Below are 25492 nucleotides of genomic sequence, written 5' to 3'. Positions count from 1 at the left end.
TTATACCCTCATCACACTCTTAAAAGATGCAGTATTTTTGCCACCACTAGGCAGATATGCCTCCAGCTTCCTATCTGCACGCTATATAGGTGTGAGTTCACGACAATAACCTCATCATTAGGTAAATACAACACCATCACCCTACAAGTTTTGTCCCATTGTGAGACTTCATCAGGGTTAAATCAGAAAAATAGGTGAATAATTGAGCGATAAATGTATCTTACCGATAACTCAATGGACTGTCAGAGTAAGTGCTCGATCCAATTAGGTGCGATGTACTCGTGTGTGCGAGTCATTGCAACAGTGACCGTGCTTGACTGCTGCCTGGATTCGCCTGAAAGTGCTCGCTGCCATAGGGCAGCGAGCAAATTCAGGCAAATTCAGTGGCGAGTCGGGCTGCGAAAGGTGTGATGTGCTGGGCCGTTGCCGGCATTTTAGCGCTGTTGCCACGGCACATTGCACCTAAGTGGATCGAGCCCTAAGATTGAAGTGTCTTAATGGAAAGAGACACAGCAAATTGCTGCATGTGTCTCTGACATTGTAGCATATTTAAAAACACTGTCCATGTCAATGATAAAACCTATCAGTGCCACCAGTATTGTGGTGTACATAGATAGATATATCTCACTAAAATAGAGAATAGAACAATGGGCACTCCATAGAGCATAAATGTTTTAATATCATAAAAGCAAGCGGAACACTTGGTAACAGATGTACTCGTATCAAATATATAACAGTGTGAGCTGGTTACCACATGATTCCATACAAAGTATCCAACGGCAAATCTGCTCACCACCCGCATCAAGGAGAACATAGGTCCACCATACGCGCTGCTGGCAGCAAAAGGTGTAATGTCTAGGACCACGCTGTCCACCGGGATCAGAGCTGGATGCTGAAAGGAAGAAGATGGATCACCTAGGCCATGCCGTAACGTGTTTCGTAGCTTACTTCATCAGAGGGCTCTGAGGAAGATACGAAATGCGTTTCACATCAGAAATCTCCCAAAGAGAATTCTGGAGAGCGGGGGCATGGTGTTTAAGGGGCTACACCTCAAAAGATATTGAACATACCGAGCTGAAATTTAGAATGGAGGGGTAGAACTGTCACCTGATGCTGCCAAATGTGGTGATGCCAAATTGCAGGGCAAAAAAAAAAAAATTCAAACTGTTATTTTTTTCTGCCACTTTCAGTCAGGACCACTTTTCTGCTTTAGTCTATGAGGGTTTTTCGGAAGGCATAACTCAGGGCAGAGAACGAATTAGGACTTGGGGTTTGTTTTATTAGGTAGCTCTTGTTCTTTTTGGTGCTTTTGGGGTTCCTGTAATTGAGAAAGTTAGTTTTTAAACTATTAGCCCAAAAATGCTCAATTGTATAGATAGGGAGCTTCAAATTGTTGCGCAGCCTCAGTATTGCCTCCTGCAAGGGTTGTACTGTGATTTCACTTTGGTGCACAAAGATGGCTGTTCTCTGTGGGCTTTAGCGTAGGTGGGACTTGGTAGAGGTAGCAGGTGTTAGCGGCAGCGGGGACCTGGCAGTGGTGCAAGTGTTAGCGGCAGCAGTGGGACCCAGCGGCAGTGTGGGTGTTGGCGGCGAGACCCAGTGGCTTTGAGGGCATTGGCAGCAGGCCTGGATCCATTCTGCAGAGTTTGGCAGCAGTGCCTATTTCTAAAATAGCACCTCAGCACCATTTCTGAAATTCAAAGATGGCCACCATGAGCCAATCATGGTTTGCAATGTCATCGCCCCGCCCCCTCAGCTGCCTTATATAAGCCAGTGTGAGGCAGCGGCCATGTAAAAGAGCTCAAAGTCTGCCGCCCACTAGGTGAAGAGGACAACAGAAGCCCTGGGGAGATGGCAGCCATGCAAAAGAGCTGCCACTCCCCAGATGAAGACAATAGAAGATCTGGCGGGTTGGTGCCCGCCAGGCGAAGACATCAGAAGCCCTGGCAGGATGGTGCCTGACACTTGCAAGGCAAAGACAAAAGAAGCCCTGGCAGGTTGGCGCCCACAAGGCATAAATGATGGAAGCCCCGGGCAGGTGGCACCCACCATGCAAAGACGGCGGAAGCCCTGGTGGGTTGGTGGCCACTCAAAAGAGCTAATTGACTGCTGTCCACCATGCAAAGATGCAGTACAATAAACTTCAAATATTAAAGTGCATTGTGTTTATTTTAATATTTTCTTTCCAGGTGGACTACAGGTGGCAGCGGCCTGTAATGCCCTGCATGCTGGTACAAAGTAGGCTTGCTGGGACTTGAGGTTCACCTGCAAAAGACAATATTTTTTTACACCACATTTTTACACAACCCGGCACCCACTGCCCATGGGTGCTGGGGACAGCCCTGGGCTATCAGCCTAGGCCTGGGCTGACTAGCGATCAGGGGTAATGCTTTGGACGGGGAACCCAGTGAAAGGGTTCCTCTGGATGTGGCATTATACCCCCATTAGAAAGGTTCTGGTGCCAGTTATGGATAATACAGGGGACCCCTATGCTTTTTGTCCCCAGTATTTCCAAATCCAGGATTGGCCCAGCTGAGCCCAGTGCTGGTTGTGCTAAATATAGGGGACCCAAACGTCTTTTGTCCCCTGTATTTTGACAGCCGGGACTAGCTTTAAAAATCCCAGTGCTGGTTGTGCGAAATACAGGGCATTCCTATGTCATTTGTCCCCTGTATTTTCAAACCAGGAGCGGGTGTGAACAGCCCGGATGTTGGTTGTGCTTTGGCGGGGGGAGGGGCCACATCCTTTTTTAAATTTTACACATATTTAATTTTTAACAGATGCATGGATGGATCTCACTGATATGTCCATGCATCTGTGTCTTATTTATTTTCTCAGATGCATGCCCAGCGCCAATGAGCCCCTCTATCATCTGCTGAGCAATGCCCCGCTGCTCTGCTCCCCCACTGCTGCCAATGCCCCACACACCTGCAAAAAACCTTACAGTTTCACATGTCCCATTAAGGCTTCTTAGACATGATCTGAAATTTCACAAAACCTACTGAATTTCTGCCACTCAAACTAAAAAAAGCAATGAATTTCGAATCATTAAGGCTGACGCCTTAATGGATGTGTCTCTTGCGCAATGCAGATATGCCATCACACCCTGTAGTTAACTGCAGATTCAGCACTTACACAGTGAGATTGCTGTCCCTCACAAAATGGTGGAGCTGCTATTTCACAGAATTGTGTACTTACTGGAATACACACATGCAGTCTATGCCACTGAGGTCTGAGCAAAAGATAGAGCTGCGCAGATGGGATCAAAATGGTGTGGATGGGGGGAGGAGACAGAGTGGTATGGATGGGGAGACAGAAAGGCATAGAGGGGTAAGATTAAGCAACACAAATGGGGGAAAGCTAAAAGTGATGCAGATGGGTTTTTAAAACAGTGGTGCGGAATGGGGGGGGATGATGACAAAGTGATGCAGATGGGTCGAAAACAGTGGTGCGGATGGGAGGGGACATTGGCATGGTTTGTGGGGACAGAGCAACGTGGGTGGGGGGTACAGAATGGACACAGGAAGACAGCAGCGCAGAAGGGTAAAGAAAGATTGGTGCGGATGAGGGAATACAGACTAGCACAAATGGGAGAACACACAACAGTAGGGATTGGGGATAGCAGATTGGTGTGGATGAGGTGGAAGATAGAGTGGTACAAGTGGGTGAAGGCAGTGGTGCAGATGGAAGGAAACCGTGGCACGGATGCAGGAAGACAGGGTTGGTGCAGATTGAGAAAAACAGATTGGTGCAGGTGAGGGAATACAGACTAGCACAGTTGGGACACCACACAGCAGTAGGGATTGGGAAAGATACAGCAGCATGGAGGCATATAGGGGAAGAAAGTGTACATGCATAGACATAGTATGATCATTTTAGCATTTAGGGAGTTGAATGTGTATTCTGAATGAGATGGATGTATGGAGTGAGAAGGATGTTGGAACCCAGTGGGATTGTTGTGGTGACCAAATGGGAAGATTGTGGGCACTGAGTGGGATGTGTGTACCACATAAATGCTCATACCTCAGCAGCATAGATTGGATGTGTGTATTCAAATGAGAACACAATTCTGTGAATTAGCAGCTCAACCATTTAGTGAGTGCTGAATTTGCAGTTAACCACAGGGTGTGATGGCATACCATATCTGCATTGCGCAAGGAACATGTCCATAAAGGAATTAACCTTAATGATCTGAAATTTAACAAAACCTACTGAATTTCTCCCACTCAAACTAAAAAAAAAGCAATGAAATTCTGAACATGTCTAAAAGCCTTAAAGGGACATGTGAAACAGTGAGGTTTTTTTTCTCTACAGAATAATACATTTTATAATAAAATATATATATATTTTGTTTCACAATTTAGCAGCTCTGAAGCTCCCATTATATTAAATGGATTAAACATGTTGGATTATATTGTGCATGAAGTCAAAATCGACATTTCAAGACCATGCAGAGTCTATTCCTCAAGGTGTTTGTATGAACACAATGAAGAAAAGACCCTGCGTGGTCTTGAAATATCGGTTTTAACTTTATACACAATATAGCCTAACATGTTTAATGTGTGGAGTGCCACCCATTCCTTCTAGTAGGCTCTTCAGAGCATCTAAATTGTGGGACTATTACCTACCATATATATATCAATATTTACATACTGTGTGAGTATATTATAAGGGTACAGTCGTGCCTTTATATTAAGGCTGCATGTAAAAAACTGCAATTCTCCCATAGAGAATTCCGGGTGGGGGGGGGGGGGCATGGTGTTTAAGGAGCTACACCTCAAAAACTATTCGAGGTACCGAGCGGAAGTTTGGCATGGGCGGGTAGAATTGTTGCTCTGTGTTGCATGACAATTTTCAGGGCATAAACATAAAAAAATTAGGATTTGGGAGTAACCTACAGTTCCAACTGTCACATTTTTCTGGCATTCTCAATTAGGACCACTTTTCTGCTGTAGCCTATGGGTTTTTTTTGGGAAGGCATAACTCAGGGTAGGGGGCGAATTTAGACTTGGGGTTTGTTTTATTAGGTAGCTATTGTGCCAGGGTACGTGCTTTTGGGGTTCAGGTAAATTAGAAAGTTAGTTTTTAAACTATTACCTCAAGAATGCGCCATTGAACAGATAAGACTTTTCAACTTGTTGCGCAGCTGCAGTAGGAGCCTCCAGCAGGTGTTTTCACTGTGGCTTCACTTGGGTGCACCAAAATGGCCATCGTTTGCGGGCTTTAGCGGTGGTGGGCTCGGGGGAAGGAAGCTGGCATTAGCTGCAGCTGGACCCGGGGGAAAGGCGTTGGGGGTAGCGGGCGTTATCTGTGGCCAGGACCCCAGTGGGCCTTTGTGGTTGTAGTGCAGGCAGCAGTGCGGTCGGCGGTAGGGCAGGCGTTAGGACCCAGGGGAGGTAACAGCACACAGAATGCAGGCTCGGATCTGCAAGATCCATGATACCTGCTTCTGTGTTTACATTTTTTTTTTTTTTTAAATGGCGAGGCCTCGCCCCCCAAAAAACAACCAACACCGGGCTTTGGAGACCCAGTGCTGGTTGTGCTAAATACAGGGGACAAACAACATAGGGGTCCCCCGTATTATGCACAACCAGCAGTGGGCTCTGAGCCAGCCCTGATTCTGGAAATTCAGGGGGAAAAAAATGCATAGGGTCCCTCTGTATTTACCAGAACCAGCACCAGACTCTAGCAGGGGGGTGATGCCACAGCCAGGGGAGCCCTTTCACTGGGCCCCGCAGCCGCAGCATCACCCCTGACCACTAGTCAGCCCAGGCTGGGGATCCCTGGGGAGTTGGGGACCCCCCAATAAAGTGGTCCCCCTCTCCACGGCACCCCAGGCCCAGGCTGATAGCCTGGGGCTATCCCCGGAGTGGTGGGTGCTGGGTTGATTGTGTAAAGTGTGTTGCAAGTAAAGAGTTAAAATATTGGCTTTTGCTGTGGAACTACAGTTCCCAGCAAGCCTCCCCCACATGCTGGTACTTGGAGAACCACAAGTTTCAGCATGCGGGGCATTACGGGCCTGCTGGTACTTGTAGTTCCACAATAAAAGCAATATTAAAAAAAAAACACATACTCATCTATATATCCCTGTAGCTAATCTGTCCTCTTCTCCAGTAGACAATCCAATGGAGTACCTATAATAAAAATTCCATACTCACCTCCTCCTATGGGTGGATCTGTACTCTTCATCAGGCAATAAAACGCAAAATACACGGGCCCACAAACATTAGTAGTATCCTCTAAGGACACTACTACCTGAATGACAGCTCCGCCTGCCATTTCAGTTCAGAAATCCCAGTGCGGAGCGCTCCTTGGCTGAGAGAGGCAAGCCTTCTGCCTCTCAGCCAATGAGCTGTTCTCACCATTGACTTCAACGATGTCATCGCCCCGCCCCCTCGGCTTGCTTAAATACAGCCAGCGCGAGGCGCAATCCACCCAGTCTTTGGCCGGGAGGCAGCAGAGAAGAGCTGCCGAAGACAGAAGACCCGCAGAAGCCCTGGATGGGTGGCGGCCAGGAAAAAGGGCCTAATGGCTGTTGCCCTCCAGGTGAAGATGCCGTAGAAGTCTTGGGGAAGTGGCAGCCATGAAAGAGAGCTTAAAGGCTGCCGCTCCCCAGGTGAAAGTGCTGCTAAATAAAATATTGTAAAAAACGGTGTGTCTGTTTGTTTTATTTTAATATTTCTTTTGCAGAGGTACTATAGGTACCAGCAGGCCCTTAGTGCCCTGCCTGCTGGTACTTGTGGTTCTCCAAGTGCCAGTATGTGTGGATGCCTGCTGGGACCTGTAGTACTACTACAAAGACAATATTTATATTTTCATATGCACCACACAACATAATCAACCCAGCACCCATCGCCCAGGGGTGCTGGGGATAGCCCCGGGCTATCAGCCTGGGGCCTGGGGGGTCCCCAGCTCCCCAGGGATCCCCAGCCTGGGCTGACTAGCGGTCAGGGGTGATTCTACGGCTGGGAGGCCCCGTGAAAGGGCTCCCCTGGCTGTGGCATCACACCCCTGATAGAAAGAGTGTGGTGCTGGTTATGGTAAATACAGGGGGACCCTATGCATTTTTTCCCCCTGTATTCCAGAATCAATGCCAGCTCAGAGCCCAGTGCTGGTTGCGCTGAATACTGGGGACCCCTACAACATTTGTCACCTGTATTTTGCCAACCAGGACAGGTTCTGAAAAGCCTAGTGCTGGTTGTTTGTTTTGGGGAGGGGGTCACGCCATTTTTTATTTTTTTCCATACACAGGTTTTTTTTTTAAAATTAAACACAGAAGCACAGATGGGTCTTACTGACCCATCCCTGCTTCTGTGTTTGTTTGTTTTAAACATAGATACAGGTATTACGGATATTCCAGATCCGAGCCTGCATCTGTGTTCGGCTACCTCCCCCGGGTCCTAATGCCTGCTACACCACCACTGCTAATGCTCACTACCATTCCTGTCCACAGCTAATGCCCGCTAACCCCTACCCCCTCTCCCGGCTGCAGCACACTTTACACAATCAACCTGGCACCCACCGCTCATGTGGTTAACTGCAGATTCAGCACTCTCACACAGAGTGAGATTACTGTCACTCACAAAATCGTGGAGCTGCTAATTCACAAAATTGTGTGCTCATTGGAATACACACATGCAGTCTATGCAACTGAGGTCTGAGCAAATATATGATTAAGCGCCGGGCCTGCGTCAAGGCTCCTCTATACTGGCATCCCTAACATTAAGGGGTTCACGTCCGAGGCGCAGGGCAGCCCAAAAGAATCCAGCCAAGGACCACTCCCGGGGCATCACACGAAAAATGGAAGAAAGGTGATAGTGAAGTGCAAAGTATAGATGTGTCAAGATAATCAATAAGTGTTAATAAGAAAGAATTAAAATTATATAAATAACAAACAAACAAATAGAAAGGTGATGAAAAAATATCTATGTGAATTAAGTAGTGATACACTGAAAAAGACCCAGCCAGAGCAACTCCGGGGGCACCACACCCAAACTGAACTGATTTGGGTTTTCATTTAAATGTTCCTTGAGATCTTTCGAGTAACAGGCTATGAGGGGTATACAATATGGGAGCGAAAAGTCCGTGCTGGACTTTTTGCTCCACATCGGAGAATTTTCAGGGATAAAGTATCGGGCGCGAGCCCGCTTTATCCCCGTATTCAATATAAAATCTCCGAAAACGGGACCTGGCGAAGTGGGATTTGCATAAAAAAATGAATTTTTCCTTGAAAAAATTGTAGGACCCCCCTAAAGTTGTAAAAACATGGGGGATCACTATGGGTCCCCCCGTTTTAGCCTGCAAATGAAAGTTAGGGATTTAAGTCGCAGCAGGTGCTTTTTTCCCGACATTGAAGAAGTGATGCAGAAGAGCACTTAGGTTAATTTTTTCATTTTTTTAAATGGTCCCATCAAATTTGGGGTACATGAAAATGGGTACTAGCATATTTTGATGTCCCTAAAGTAAGTTTTTAAAAATTCTGCAATTGTTCACCTGCCGCTATAAATCTACTCTAGAAAACACCTGCCGCATACTTGCAGAATAGCCCTGAACCTATTTCCCTAGTTTTAAACAAGTTTTCCCATTTTTTTCTTTTCACCCCAATTTTTAAAATAATTTTTTGGGGTGTCCCTATTTTTTTTTTTTTTACTTTTTTTGACAGTCATTTTTAAAATGTCATTCCCAGGGGTGCAGGCTATTTTTTTTAAGCCTGCACCCCTAAACCCCAATTCTGCACTTTTTTTCGACACCTATTCAATGGTGAAAAGTTATCCCCGTTTTTTATCAAAGACTTTTCGAACCTGCGAAAAGTCTTTGAAATTGAATACAGTGTAAAACTAAAACCTGCGATAATGAAGTCATAACTGCAATATTAACGCAAAAACTGAGTTTTCGCACCCATATTGAATTTCCCTATATGAATCAACTTGCCATCATGTTAATTGACCACACACACACACACCACATGTAAACATACATACGCGCGCACACACACAACACATGCATACACCACACAGATATACACACACAGTGGCGTAACTTAATCCCAGTTGCCCGGAGGCAAGATAAATGTTGGTGTCCCCCCACAAATTTAAATTTACCACCCCCCCACCACCTGCCCCATCCTCATAGGGCTTGGCTTGCACTTACTATATTTTTTACTGTCACACTGCTTATTTGCTGGGCTGGCTCTGGATGCTCTCCCGCATGGTCCCCCATAGTGGTCCCCCTATGCAGTACCCCTTATACAGTGTCCCATATACAGTCCCCCCCTATGCAGTCTCCCCAGTAGTGGTCCCCCTATGCAGTGCCCCCAGTAATGCCCCTTATACAGTGCCCTCAGTAGTGGTCCCCCTATGCAGTGCCCCTTTTACAGTGCCCTCAGTAGTGGTCCCCCTATGCAGTGCCCCTTTTACAGTGCCCTCAGTAGTGCCCCTTATGCATTACCCCCTATGTAGTGCCCGCAGTAGTGGTCCCCCTATGCAGTGCCCTTTATGCAGTGCACTCTGTAGTGGCCTTTCCTATGCAGTGCCCCCAGTAGTGGGTCCTCCCTATGTAGTACCCCCAGTAGTGGGTCCCCCCTATGTAGTGCCCCCATAGGTAAGTCCCCCCTATGCTGTGCCCCTTATACAGTTCCCCCACTAGTGGGCCCCCTATACAGTGCCCCCAGTAGTGGTCCCCCTATACAGTGCTCCTTACATATATAACACAAGACACACATAGATTACTTACATGAATCCTGAATTCCTGCGCCCACCACCATCCGCTCCTCTGTCCTCCCGCTCGGCACTATGGCAGAAACATCATGACGTTTCTCTCATCACCACTGCAGGAGCCGGAAGGCGGAGCTCATAAGTCTGTCTGACTTTCATTGGTTGCTAAAACAAACACATTGATGCTGGCGCCGACTGCAGGCTGTTTGTTACTGTGTAGTGCGGACCTCACTCATGGTGGTCCGCAATACACTTACTGATCGGCAGGCGTGGGGGGGGGGTTCTGCATACTCAGAAACCCCCTCCCCTGCATGTGCATTTGGGCTCAGGCGGATTGGAGCAGTTAAATGCTACGTGACGTCCGCGACCATAGAGCATGACTCCAGCAGCAGCAGGTCATGGAGAAGGAGTGCCATGGCTGATCAACGCAGCAGCAGGTAGAAAGGCCAGGTGACAGTGGAGCCGGGTGCCCCCTTCAGGGCTGGCACCTGGTGGCAAATTACTCCATTGTCTCCGAGAGTTCTGCCACTGTACACACACCAAACACACATCTCTATCTATATGTTGGAATTTGTGAGGAGTAGAAAGGGGCATTTAATGGGGTGGCAGGGCCTGGCGAACGGAGTTGTGTGGAGGAGGAAGATGCAGCATTGGTAGTGGTGTGATAGGAAAGGTGTGGTATGTATGTGGAATACGCATGGTACTTTGGCAGGGAGTGATGAGAACGTGGTGGCTACGAGCCGAGTATGTACAAGGGGCGTTGAGGATAATGACAGACAGAGAAGGTAGTAGACTGTGGGGGTACAACTGTGGGTATGATGGGCATGTGGCTTTAATGGCTAAAATTGACTGACTAAGATAGTACAGAAGGAAGAATCACATGCACCATACATGGCTGAAAGGTGTCATTTAGGGGGTATTCATGCAGGAGACTCTGGGGCTCTCAATAGGCAGCCAAGATTGTTTCTATGGATTCTGTATAGAGGACCTCCTGTCAGTTGTATATGTTACTGTCTGATATGGTTGTAGTGCTAAGGGTTTCAGTAGATTATGAGGACACCTGGGGAGTGATTGGGAGTGCCTGGGGTTCTGTCTCCTTGTCAGCGAATAAAATTAATGATCACTCAGCTACGATGGGTAGGAACTTAGAGTGTGTATATATCTATACATACACATTATATATATATATATACACACACACACACACACACACACACACATACATACATACATACATACATACACACATATACATATACACACACACATACAGAGAAAGAGGGCACTCAGCAGATATAAAAAATAAAATCACATATTTATTACTTAGCTTTTATAACATAGGACAGGTCGACGTTTCAGTCCACATCAGGACCGTCTGGAGGACACATACATAGGTCTCGCCACAAGCACCTATGTGTCCTGAAGATGGTCTCGATGTGGACTGAAACGTCGACCTATCCCATGTTTTAAAATCTAAGTAATAAAGATGTGATTTTATTTTTTATATCTGCTGAGTGCCCTCTCTCTCTCTGTTTGTCTATATTGGGGACTTTTTGGATCCTCGAGGAGCACCAAAACATTGGCTTTGTTTGGTTTGGAGTGCGGACAGTGTTACACACACATATATACACACACACACATGACAAGAAGGCACTAATAGTGTAGTATGTAAGAAACAATTTGGTTTCAAAGTAATTATGCGTACATTTAATAGGAATAATTACGCTTATCTCAATTCCAACTGATGACATGATGATCAGGACACGACCTTTTTGAGGCTTCCAATTTCAGAATATAGCCCAGCACCAAAACAAAACCAAAAGAGAACTCAAAGGGTTGTATATCCCAACTTTATGGTTTAAAAATAGGATTAAGAACACGTACAAAAAAAGTCACTTGGCATAATACATATCAAGGACAATTCACCCAGACCAGGGATCCGGAAAGTTCAGACTGAGTGGTACCAAATTCAGGGAACCTCCGACTGTAGTGTTTCCTCAAGGGGTGTAGCCTTGAAAGTTAATGAACAGGAACCTCCTACGTGTTTCGTTTGAACCAAACTTCCTCAGGGATGGATGTACTGATATATAGATATATATGTATATATACACACACAGATACACTGTATATAGACATACTTTATTATTATTATTATTATTATTATTATTATTATTATTATTATTATCATCCTTTATTGTTATGGTACCACAAGGGTTCTGCAGCACCTTTTAAGTGAGCAAAGCAGGAAAATAGTGGCTTACTGTACAAACATTGCTGCATTCATGATTGTAACACTCAAATAAACAGCAGGTTGGCAGCAACCAAAGGTTAGGTGCAGCTGTAGAGAGTATAAGCTAGTGTAAGTTTGGGTAAGGAGAAGCACATGAGAGAAGAGAGCCCTGCTCATGAAAGCATACAGTCTGAAAGGGATATACAGCCAGACAGGGGTGGCACAGATGGGGTAGACAGTGAGGAAGGAGCAAGGAGCTGTGGGTTATCATGAGAGTTGGAACGTCTTTGATGAATAAGTGAGTTTTGATAGCCCTTTTGAAGTTTAGTATAGAGGTAGAGAGTCTGATAGGGAGAGGAACAGAGGGAGCACAATGGGCCAAATCTTGGAGGTGGGAGAGGGAGTAAGTAATTAGTTGACAGGAGAGGTGGCATGCATTTGTGGAGTGAAGTGGGTGGGCAGGAGTGTGATCAGAGATAAGGTCAGAGATGTATGAGGGAGAGGATTGGGTGAGAGCTTTGTAAGTGAGTGAGAGAAGTTTGATTTAGGTTCTGAAAGGGAAGGGGAACCAGTGAGGGGTTTGCAGGAAAGAGGAGAGGTAGATGTGCTTAGCAGCAGCATTGAAAACTGATTGGAGTGGAGAGAGGTGGGAGAGATGGATGCCAGATATGAGGAGGTTACAGTAGTCCAATCTTGTGAATGGATGAGGGTGTCAGTTGCCTCCAGGGTGATAAAGGGTCTTATTCTAGAAATATTTCTAAGGTAAAAATGGCAGGACTGCAAAAGGTACTGAATGTGTAGTTTGAAGGAGAAGGAGGAGTCAACGATAACTGCAAGACAGCACACGTGGGGCTAGAGGAGATGATTGTGCTGCCAATAGATAATGAAATTATGGGAGGTGAGGTTATGCGGGAGCGTGAGAAGATAATCAGCTCAGACTTAGTTTAAGAAAGTTGAGGGGCATCCATGAAGAAATAGCAGAGAGACAGTTGTAGATATGAGTGAGGAGAAAGGGTGAGAGGTCAGGGGAGGAGAGGTAGATCTGTGTGTCAACAGCATAGAGATGATATTGGAGGCCAAAATAGCTGAGGAGGACATATAGAGGGAGAATAGGAGAGATTCCAGAACAGAACCTTGGGGAACACTTACTGTTAGTGGGAGTGGGGGCAAAGTGTAGTCATGAGAGGAGATGGAGAAAGAGTGGTCAGAGAGGTAGGAGAACAGCCAAGAAAGAGCAGTATCCCACAGACAGAGGGAGTGAAGGATTTGCTGGTGGAGATGGCAGTCCCTAGTATAGTATCAAATGCAGCTGAGAGGTCAAAAGGAATGGAGGGCAGTTTCAGTGGAGTGGAGAGGACGGAACCCAGACTAATATGGGTTGAGCAGGAGTGGGAGGAAAGAAAGTTGATAAGGCAGTTGACAAAGGAGTTTGGAGGCAAATGGGAAGAGATGGGTGGTAGTTGGAGAAAGTGTCAGGGTCAAGGGTAGGTTTTTTTAAGAATGCGTCAAACAAGGGCATGCTTGAATGCTGAAGGGACAGTGCCTGAAGTGAGAGATTGAAGAGGTGGGAAAGATGGGAACAGGCAACAGGGAAAAGGTAGCAAAGGAGGTGGGAGGGGATAGGGTCAAGTGGGGAGGTGGAAGGGGGAGAGTACCAGATGAGGGCCATGACTTTAGGGGGAGGACTCTGAGGGTCTGATAGGATGAAATGTCCTGATGCACGGAGTCAATTTTACATGTGAATTGGGTAGCAAAGTCAAGGACAGAGAGGGAGGGTTAGAGTTGAGTAGAAGGGGGACAAAGAAGGGAGTTAAAAGTGGCAACGTAATGACATGTGTGAGGACTGGGAGGCGATAAGTGTCAGAGTTCAGCCGGGGATCTGCCATCCCTTACCGTCCCGCCTTCTACCTCTGACTTCCCGGGCAGTCGGGCAGCTCATGCGGCGACATGGGAGGTGCTGAGCATTCTCCCTGATGCTGTGTCCTGGGCGGCCTGGTGCACGGGGATCGGAGTCCCTGTCATGGGCGCCGCCATGACACTTCCTGCTCTGACTGCTTTTCCTCCCCTGACAGTCTGGCCGGTCAGCTGACGCTGTGGACCAATCAGTGGGCTTCCAGGGGTATTTTTCCGGCTCCTGTGTATCAGGTAGTTGCCTGAACAACCATTGTCGCTGCTAGTGTTACTAGTGGTCTCTCGTTCCCTTGCTTCCAGTGATCTATTCCTGTGTACAGCTATATCGTCCATCTCACCAGTGCTTTACCACCTCAGCCTGTGTGCAGCTATATCATTCATCTCATCAGTGCTTTACCACCTCAGCCTGTGTGCAGCTATTCCATTCATCTCATCAGTGCTTTACCATCTCAGCCTGTGAGCAGCTGTATCATTCATCTCATCAGTGCTTTACCACCTCAGCCTGGGTGCAGCTATATTGTCAGTGCGTTATCACCTCGCCTGTGTGCAGTATACCTCTATTCCACCAGTGCATTACCACCGCCACCTGTGTGCAGTATACTATCCATTTCACTAGTGCTTTACCATCACAGCCTGAGTGTAGTTATGCGTACCACCTCTCCAGCGTCATAATCTCTGGCTGGCTCCAGTACCACTACCCACCTTGTTACTGGACTCTGTGGTCTCTACCTACATGTTACAGTATTGCACCGTGGTGCACTCTTTCTGACCGGCAACCCGGTAGAGTGTGTCCGCAGTGCACACTTCCTTGTACCTCAAGTACAGTGTCCCTACGTGCCCCTTACTGGCACAGACCCTTTGGGCCACGAGTGTTCGTTTCTCCTTTTTCCCACAGGCTCTGGTCACCTAGTCAAAGGACCGTGACCTGCTTACGAGGTGCAGCTCAAGCCCATATCCCGATTGGGGGGTCACTGGCGAACACCATCTCGTGGGTTAGATTCCGCACCTTTGACTAGGTCTCGCCAACGACCAAGACCTGTGGATGCGGAGGTCGTACATTCAGGCCCCTCACCTCCATTTCCTCCCGCAGCCTCTGGCCTCAGCTTCCAGAAAACCGCCTCCCAGCATGACAGTTTGTTCAGACCCAATGGAAGCTACGGGCTCCCCAGGTACTGGGAATCTCCAGGAGCTAACGGCTCGCATGGATAACCAAGAGGCGGCACAGCAACATGTGGCCCAGTACCTACAGGAATTATCTGGTCAGCTCCTGTCTATTCAGAACACTCTGGCTACTATGTCTCATGCTCCACATTCTGTCGCTCCTACGGTTTCTCCGGTATTACCTTCGGGGGTCGTTCCTCAAAAATCCCGTTTGCACTTGGCTACTCCCGAGAGGTTCGATGGTACGCCTCAATGATGTCGTGGTTTCATAAACCAGTGTGAGATCCAGTTCGAATGCCTACCCCAGAATTTCCCTACCTCCCGGTCTAAGGTGGCCTATGTAATTTCGTTACTAACTGGGGCAGCTCTGGATTGGGTCTCCCCCTTGTGGGAATGAGCAGATCCACTCGTATGTAGATATGAAGAGTTCGTGGCAGCTTTCAAAAGGATCTTTGATGAACCCGGGAGATCCGTCTCTGCTTCTTCAGATTTGCTTCGCGTTCGTCAGGGTACCCGGTCCGTCGGGCAATATGTGGTACAATTTCAAACCCTGGCGTCCGAACTAAAATGGAATGAGGAAGCACTGAAGGCAGCCTTCCTACATGGCTTATCTGAGAGGATGAAGGATGAATTGGCATCTAGGGATTTACCTCCCGCCTTGTCGGATGTTATATCCCTCTGTATAAAGATTGACCTTCGCCATAGAGAGCGGTGGGGAAATAGGGGGCGTGGAGATCGTCCTCGGGATTGCCCATCCTTGGGAGGTAATGCCCCTCCTTCCTTCCTTAGCAGTGAGGAGCCGATGCAAATTAACAGATCCCGGTTAAGTACCGCCGAACGAAACTGGAGTTTTCAAAATAAATTGTGCTTATATTGTGCTGCTCCGGAGCACATATTAAGGAACTCTCCTGTACTGGCGGGAAACGCTAAACCCTAATTGATGTTGGGAGCATGCAATTGGGGGTTATTTCTGACTCCTCCTAAATAAATGACAGTTTATTGCCTGTGTCGCTTTCCTACCGGTCCAGGACAAGGATGGTTAAAGCCCTTGTGGATTCTGGGGCTGCCGGCAGTTTCATTTCTAAGTCACTGGTTCAGACCCTAGGAATTCCGGTGGTTCCATTGCCAAACAGGTTACTGCTCTCAGGTGTAGATGGCAAAACCTTGTTAGGAAGATCTATTTCCTCTAAAACCCTGCCAGTGTTCCTCCAGATTGGATGTCTGCACCAGGAGACAATTGAATTTTTTGTTCTTCCCGACTCAGCCTATGAACTAGTTTTAGGCCTCCCCTGGCTACAAAAGCACAACCCTACGTTTGAGTGGTCCAGTATGCAAATTTTATAGTGGGGTCCAAGTTGTTTCCATGGATGTCTCATCCAAGTACTCCCTGTCCGCACTAATACAGTGTCCTCCAGTGGAAATATAAGCTTCCCTCCATCTGACAAGCCCAAGTGTTCTTCTGTTCCCGGTCTACCAGCAGCTTATCAAGATTTTGCCGATGTATTCTGCGAACAGGCTGTGGATAAACTTCCACCTCATCGTTCCTGGGACTGTGGTATTGAGCTCCTGCCAGTGAAGAACCCTCCTCGGGGTCGAACCTACCCATTATCAGTTCCTGAAACAGCCGCTATGGCGGCATATATAAAAGAAAATCTAGCTAAGGGGTTTATCCGGCCCTCCACTTCTCCAGCAGGGGCAGGGTTTTTTTTGTTAGCAAGAAAGACGGCGGGCTTCGGCCTTGTATTGACTACCGTGGTCTCAACTAGATTACTGTAAAGAATTGATATCCTCTGCCTCTGATTCCAGAGCTTTTTGATAAAGTTCGCGGGGCCTCTTTGTTCACCAAACTTGATCTGCGGGGTGCGTATAATTTAATTCGTATTAAAGCTGGAGATAAGTGGAAGACCGCTTTTAACACCAGAGACGGCCACTTCGAATATCTCGTAATGCCCTTCGGACTCTGCAACGCCCCAGCGATATTTCAAGGTTACGTGAATGAGATTTTCCGGGATGTTCTCTACAGTTTTGTTATAGTCTATTTGGATGATATTCTAATTTTTTCCAAGAATTTGCAGGATCATCGCCAGCATGTCCGCGAAGTCTTGTCCCGCCTCCGGAAGCATCACCTTTATGGAAAAATATCCAAGTGCCTTTTCGAACAAACCGCGGTACCCTTCCTAGGGCACATAATTTCTGGAAAGACCCTCCGGATGGATCCGGAGAAGTTAAAAGCCATTTCTGACTGGCCGTTACCCAAATCCTTGAAGGCTACTCAACGCTTCTTTGGTTTTTCAAATTATTACCGGCGGTTTATACCAAATTTCTCTACACTGGTGTCACCTATCACAAATCTCACAAAGAAGGGGGCCAATCCCATTCGCTGGCCAGATACTGCCATCCAAGCCTTCCAAAAATTAAAAGAAGCCTTCTCCACTGCACCTATCCTGTGCCAACCCCAATTGGACAAACCATTCACAGTTGAGGTAGATGCTTCTTCAGTAGGGGTAGGGGCAGTACTGTCTCAAATCTCAAGTGATGGAAAGTACCATCCCTGTGGGTATTTTTCTCGTAAGCTTTCCATTGCCGAAAAGAACTACGGAATTGGTGACCAGGAACTACTAGCTATGCGGTTAACTTTAATGGAATGGCGGCATTTGTTGGAAGGAGCCAACTTTCCAGTTACTGTGATCACGGATCATAAAAACTTAATCTATCTCCAAACGGCTCACCGTCTAAATGCTAGACAGGCCCGTTGGTCCTTGTTCTTTTCAAGATTTCATTTAAAACTTCAATTTCGTCCTGGCAGTCTAAACAGAAAAGCTGACGCCCTCTCACGGTCTTTCTTGTCCAGCACTCAGGAAGAGGATCATCAACGTTCCCGACCAATTTTAGATCCTGTAGTCTTCGCCTCTACTCAGATCTTGACTCCTCCCCCAGGGAAAATTTTCGTGACCCCAGAACTACGGGGAAAATGACTAACTTGGGCTCATAGCTCTCTGTTTGCTGGCCATTCTGGCATCCTCAAGACTTACAAGTTTCTTCAGCGTTCCTATTGGTGGCCCACAATGAAAGGGGATATTCAAGAATTTATTCTTTCATGTGTAAAATGCGCTCAGCATAAGACTCCTCGCAAGAAGGCAGCAGGTCTCCTGCGACCCCTGTCCATTCCTAATACGCCTTGGACCCATATATCCATGGATTTCATCTCTGAACTACCATGCTCCCAAGGATACAATACCATATGGGTAGTCGTGGATCGCTTTTCTAAGATGGCACACTTTATTCCATTAATGAGTCTCCCTTCTGCTCCGCAGTTGGCAAGAGTCTTTATTAAGGAAATATTTAGGTTGCATGGACTTCCTAAAGAGATCATTTCCGACCGCGGAGTTCAATTCGTAGCTAAATTTTGGAGAGCCTTATGTAGCACTTGTGGAACCAAGTTAAAATTTTCTTCAGCCTACCATCCACAAACTAATGGGCAAACCAAAAGAGTTAACAAAGAGCTGGAGACTTTCATAAGACTCTTCGTTTCCTCCTCACAAGATAACTGGCTGGATCTATTACCTTGGGCAGAATTTTCACATAACTTCAAATATCACACTTCCTCCAAAGCCACTCCTTTTTTTATGGTGTTTGGGAGACATCCTCATCCCAGATTTTCAAAATTTGCCTACTGTAGAGGTTCCTGCAGTTTCTAAATTGGTGGAGTCCTTCGCGACCATTTGGAAGAGGGTTCATTCTTCTCTGAAGCAGTCGTCTAAGAACTACAAAAAATTTGCGGATAGACGACGTGTCGCTGTCCCACTGCTGAGAGTTGGAGATAAAGTCTGGGTATCCTCCAGGAACATCCGTTTAAGAGTACCTAGTATGAAGCTAGCTCCGCGCTTCATTGGTCCTTACCGTGTTTGCAAGGTCATCAACCCAGTCGCGTATAAGTTGGAACTCCCTCCTCAACTAAGAATATCCAATACCTTTCATATTTCTTTACTGCATCCTCTAGTGCTGAATCGTTTTCAAACTTCTGCTCCCAAGTTACCTCAAGTGCAAACTTCTCAAGGTACAGAGTTCGAGGTAGGGAGGATTTTGGACTCTCGATTTACCCAATCTAACAAACTCCAATATCTCATTGACTGGAAAGGGTATGGTCCGGAAGAAAGGGCATGGATCAGGGCCACAGACGTTCACGCACCTCAAATGGTTCGAGCCTTCCATACTAGATTTCCTGGTAAACCTGGTGGGTGTCCGGTGTCCACCCTGAAAGGGGGGGGTACTGTCAGAGTTCAGCCGGGGATCTGCCGTCCCTTACCGTCCCGCCGGCTTCCTCTGACTTCCCGGGCGGCTCATGCGGCGACGTGGGAGGTGCTGAGCATTCTCCCTGATGCTGTGTCCCTGGCGGCCTGGTGCACGGGGATCAGAGTCCCTGTCATGGGCGCCGCCACAACACTTCCTGCTCTGACTGCTTTTCCTCCCCTGACAGTCTGGCCGGTCAGCTGACTCTGTGGACCAATCAGTGGGCTTCCAGCGGTATATTTCCGGCTCCTGTGTATCAGGTAGTTGCCTGAACAACCATTGTCGCTGCTAGTGTTACTAGTGGTCTCTCGTTCCAGGTTCCCTTGCTTCCAGTGATCTATTCCTGTGTACAGCTATATCGTCCATCTCACCAGTGCTTTACCACCTCAGCCTGTGTGCAGCTATATCATTCATCTCATCGGTGCTTTACCACCTCAGCCTGTGTGCAGCTATTCCATTCATCTCATCAGTGCTTTACCATCTCAGCCTGTGAGCAGCTGTATCATTCATCTCATCAGTGCTTTACCATCTCAGCCTGTGTACAGCTATATCATTCATCTCACCAGTGCTTTACCACCTCAGCCTGTGAGCAGCTATATCATTCATCTCACCAGTGCTTTACCACCTCAGCCTGTGTGCAGCTACATTGTCAGTGCGTTATCACCTCGCCTGTGTGCAGTATACCTCTATTCCACCAGTGCGTTACCACCGCCACCTGTGTGCAGTATACTATCCATTTCACCAGTGCTTTACCATCACAGCCTGAGTGTAGTTATGCGTACCACCTCTCCAGCGTCATAATCTCTGGCTGGCTCCAGTGCCACTACCCACCTCGTTACTGGACTCTGTGGTCTCTACCTACATGTTACAGTATTGCACCGTGGTGCACTCTTTCTGACCGACAACCCGGTAGAGTGTGTCCGCAGTGCACACTTCCTTGTACCTCTAGTACAGTGTTCCTACGTGCCCCTTACTGGCACAGACCCTTTGGGCCACGAGTGTTCGTTTCTCCTTTTTTCCCGCAGGCTTTGGTCACCTAGTCAAAGGACCGTGACCTGCTTACGAGGTGCAGCTCAAGCCCATATCCCGATTGGGGGGTCACTGGCGAACACCATCTCGTGGGTTAGATTCCGCACCTTTGACTAGGTCTCGCCAACGACCAAGGCCCGTGGATGCGGAGGTCGTACATTCAGGCCCCTCGCCTCCGTTTCCTCCTGCAGCCTCTGGCCTCAGCTTCCAGAAAACCGCCTCCCAGCGTGACAATAAGGTTTTGTAATATGACTGTTTAGAGAGATAGAGGGCAGTACTCTAGGTTGAGAGCATACATTTGAAAGGGAGGAAGTCTGCATAGGAGCGCGGCTTCCTACACTGTCACTCAGCAGTTCTTGAGCACTTTTGCAGGTATATGGTGCATTTGAAGTGCCAGGGTTGAGGTGCAGATCTGCAAGGGGGAGTAGTGGTTGCTGGAACTACTGAGTCAAGAGCAGAAATAAGGGAGACATTGTAAAATGAAATTACTTATTCAGGGCAGGAGAGAGCAATAATGGGGAGAGAAGTGAGTCAAGCTGGGAGGAAAAGGATATGGTGTCAATAGCCTCAAGGTTACCCTTAGTGATGGTAACCTTAGGAGGCAGAGGTGGAGAAGGGGTGTGGGATAAATTAAAAGAGAGAGAAGGTGATGGTCAGAGAGGGGGAATTGGGAATTGATGTAATCAGAGATATCACAGTGGTGAGTGAAGATCAGATCAAGTGAGTGTCCACTCACATGGGAGGGTGGGGAGGTCCATTGAGAGTGGCCAAGTGATGTGAGGGTAAGAAGTTTAGAGGCAGAGGATTCTGTGGGGACATTGAAGTCATCTAAGATGAGGGCAGAAAGGTCTGAAGAGGGGAAGCAGGGGAGTCAGGAATCAAAGTTGTCAAGGACAATAAATGACAGCTATTTGGAGGTGTACAGATTGAAAGAGGGGAATAGCATGAAGCTTGAATGTAGAGAATGAAAGGGACGGTTCTGAGGGTAAGAGTTAGTAGGAGTAACCGAAGGATAGAAGAACACCAACACCACCACCATGGTGATCCCTGGACTGTGGGGTGTGACATAATGTGAGGCTCCTAGATGCCATGGATGTGGTTGGTTGTGGACCCGGACTAAAGGTTCTGGCTGGAATGATATCTGAGATGTCTTGGCAGAAGCTGGGAGGTTTTATGTAACTTTTCCTCCTGCAGTCAAGTGTCTTAGAGAAAAGTGGTATTGACTGATCTGGATTATGGAATACTGAGTGCCGTACAACTGAACACCAGGATTGATTCAGAATAATGGACACCGGGATTGAGCCAGAATACTGGGCACTGGGATGGAGCCAGAATACTGGGCACCAGGATTGAACCGGAATACTGGGCACCGGAATTGAGCCAGAATACTGGGCACCGGAATTGAACCGGAATGACTGGAGCTAGGAGAGCTGGAAGTCACTGTGCTCTATCAGCCTGCAGCAGGATACAAACAACAAAGCACTTGCACCAGCAGACTGACAGGAAGTTACTTATAAACTCTTGGACCATTAGGGATTTGCTACTGTAGTCAGCTGGTCTGGGAGCAGTGCTCTGAGTGGTGGAGGAGAGTCAGGTGACTGAGTACAACATGGCTGCGTCCACACTGAGTTTTGGATGGAACTCTGGTGTGCAGTGTGATTACTAGCAAGCTGTGGAAGTGTAGAGAGAATAGCAGGCACTAAGAGCAAATGCATCTTAATGATCTCTGCAGTTCAAGTCCAGCACTACTATTTGTACTGCAAACACAGGGACTGATTCAGTTTTGGGAATAGAGTGAGAAAATAGCACTTAACTGTGAACCTGGAGAAACCATATTGCAATGCAAGGGGTGTAAATATACTTTTTTTTTGCATTTAGGGTAAATACTGGCTGCTTTTGCATGTAGTTCACAAATACTGCACAGCTTTATTATTACTCTACAATTTAGATGTCAATTTGGATACACTCCTCCCAAATCTAAATCTCTGCACATTTTAAATCTGCCCCACCTGCAGTGCAACATGGTTTCACCAAGATGATCAGTTAAGTGCTAATTCTCACTCTATTTCCAAAGCTGAATCAGGCCCACTGTTCTAATCAGGATTCTGCAGACTACACAGACAGAAGAACTCTCAGGTAAATAATCAGCCTGGAAGGAATAGCATAGTCTCATGCGCACACTGGAGGTGTTGCAGCCTGCAAGCTGAGCAGACTTCCCAGGCAAATCAGAATATCCTGACCCACAGGACAGGTGGCAGAGGTAAGCCACAAGACAAACTAATAGCAAATGAGAGAAGTTAGTCATGATCGTGACACTAGAGGAGAATGCCACAGAAGAAGTGGTGTCAGTGGGGGAAATCCAGGTTTCGTGATGGCTAGGAGATTCAAGAAGTTGGAGATAAAAAAAAAAAAAGTCAGAAGAAAGAAGTAGCCACCAATATTGTTAAGGAGAAGAAACACATAAAGACTGCCTTCTAAATGTAGCTTTTTAGGTGAACATTGACTACTGGACTCTCTGTAGGTAATTGGATTACCATTTACAATAGGTCAGTTGAGCATCAGAAGCCACTTTACTTGAATGACCGCTCATTGGCTGGAAACCACGTGTAACCAGCCAATGAGCAGCCACTATATGTCAAGCGGATTCTACATGGGACAAGGGGACAGGCCAGCTGGCACAGGTAGGTGTGTAATAAAGTTTTACTGTATACGGTGTCTGTGTACGGTCTTTTTTTTTTAAACTATTTATTTTACAGTGGAGGTATGGGTGCTGGCCGCCTGCTGGCACGTGTAGTTCCACAAGTGCAAAAGGGCAGGCATGCTAGCACCTGTAGTTCCACTGTAAAATACAATAGTTTAACTATTTAACACATTACCTCCATACCCACAGCCCAGGGGTGCGGGGGAAAAGCCCCGGGCTTCAGTCCAAGCCTGGGGTTTTGGGAGAGAGGAATCCCTTCTTGTGGGGGTCCCTACCTCCCCTGAGATCCCCGGCTTGGCCTGACTGGCTTGGGGTGTGAATGCTTTGGCTATGGAGACCCGGTAATAGGGTCTCCTGGCTGTGGCATTACACCCAGGTCGGTTTGGGTCCAGTGCTGGTTTCAAATATAGGTTGACCCCTACGCATTTTTTTCCCCCCTATATTTAAACCAGCATTGGCCCTGCTTCCTATATTACGTGGAACCCTACTAGTTTTGTTCCCCGTAATTTTTGGAACCAGGACTGGCTAACCAGTCCGTGGCTGGTTATATCTTTTGGGGGGGGACCCTATGTCATTTTTGTCAAATATCAACACTTTAAATTAAGTCCACATGCCGAAACTTACACAAATCACACTGATCTGTGTATGTTTCTGGCAAACTGGCAGCTCAGGAGGTGGTGTTTTATACTTCAATTTCTCTGCGAGTTTGTTACAATCTCACAGGAGATTGTAATCTCAATTCTTTGTAAATTTGCGAGTTGCATTTCTTACATGAAAAGTACTTCAGAGTTTGCCTGATAAGGAGTTGTTTCAAGTTTGCGATCTCACCCCAGTTTTACGAGTGAGATTAAAGAAATCTCTCCAAGGGCTATATTTACTACAATCCGCATATGTAATCCAGATTGTAGTGTGATATTACCGACTGAATTCGCATTGCGAATTCAGGCAATATCACAGGGATTTACTACAAATCCCTTGCAGGGACAGAGCTTGTGATAAAGCTCTGTCCCTGCGAATCCCCTTCGGAGCCTTATCACGGTATTTTCGCAAAAAATACCATGATTAAGTGCCCGCGCATGTGCCGACCGGTCGCCGCTGCTACCCCCCACTGGTGCTAAGCCCCGCCCCCCACGATCGCGGACCCCCCCACCCTTACTTACATTTACCTGCATGCTCCAGGCCTCCGGTGATGGTCTCCATTCCTCCGGTCAGGTGATCTCCCATAATGCACTGGGACCCGATCACCTGACGACCGGGCAGCAGGGCACTATGGGAGACCAGCTGACCGGAGGGGAGTCATCACCGGAGGCCTGATCACCGGTCCCTGGAGTCAGGTAAGTAATTTTTTTTTTACTACTTTTTTTTCTTTTTTTTTTACAGTAATCAGCTTGCGGTCTGTTTAGACCACACTGCTGATTACAAGGACCGACTCCCAGTTCTGCTCTCCCCGTTAGAGCAGGGCAGGAGTCCGGTAACCGGGGGAGACCCTGGATAACGCCACCATTATCACAGGGCTTTCCCCAATATTTTTTTCACATTTATTTTTAGTAACTATGGTTGGATCACATTTCCCATTACAGTTATGAGAAATGCGATCTGCTTTACTAAAAATAAGTGATACTTAGGGGTTGGAGTAGAATTTTACGAATTCTACTTCAATTGCCCTGTAATAACTATAGGTGATACTAAAATAATGTGAAAAGGGTGTGAAAACACCCTTTTTCACATTATTTTAGTAAAAATAATGTTGATAAATAGAGCCCCAAATCTCACCAGAATTTGTCTTTAGTAAATTTGCGAGATGAAAAACATGCCTAACCTCACCTGAGATGGTCATCTCTACCAAACTCGAATCTTAGTAAATTTACCCCTAACACTCTTGCAGTGCTTATCAGTTGAGACAATACTAACAAGCATGTTTTAAACATCTTCATTCATGTTTGGAACTAACACACTAATGCAGGCACATTAATAGAAGCACTAAACATCTGTGTTGGATACAACTCACTTTTAACCAGAAAGGGATAAGTACATTAATTATCTGCAAAGGAAGATTCAATACTTGGGACAGGATATTTTTTTGCTTTTATAACCTCATTACAAACAGCTGTTCCTTATAATTTTCTTAAGCAGCTTAAACTATTAACTACATTTTGGTTATATATGTTTTATACTATTTAATGCTGTTCATTGACTAAAGGTGCATACACATGTAAAGATTTTCTGTCCAACCATCCAACTAGTTGATTGGTTGGAATGAAAATCTGGTAAAGTATGAAAGCAAATGGCAATCAGCAATTTGCTCCCAAACGCCGGAAAAGGACAGAAACTGTTGCTTGAACAAATTATTTAGATCTAACATTTAACAAACTTGTATGAACGACCGTTTTCATCTGTTTTCTGGCATTTAGGAGCAAATTGCTGATCATCAGTTACTCCCATACGTTACCAGATTTT

General features: G+C 46.7%; 1 protein-coding gene across 1 annotated transcript in view; it reads right to left on the bottom strand.

The window, feature by feature from the left end:
• The window catches only part of LOC148480475 (vomeronasal type-2 receptor 26-like), a 117136-nt gene that overhangs the window by 35236 nt on the left and 56408 nt on the right, over window positions 1-25492 (bottom strand). Inside the window, exon 7 of the mRNA XM_088454304.1 lies at window positions 752-892. Within this exon, the coding sequence (XP_088310430.1) occupies window positions 752-892 (141 nt within the window). The remainder of the gene's footprint in view (window positions 1-751; window positions 893-25492) is intronic.

This window comes from Taudactylus pleione, unplaced genomic scaffold (genome assembly GCF_031769625.1).
Source record: "Taudactylus pleione unplaced genomic scaffold, aTauple2 ptg000612l, whole genome shotgun sequence".
NCBI lineage: Eukaryota > Metazoa > Chordata > Amphibia > Anura > Myobatrachidae > Taudactylus > Taudactylus pleione.
This window is presented reverse-complemented; position numbering and strand designations above follow the sequence as displayed.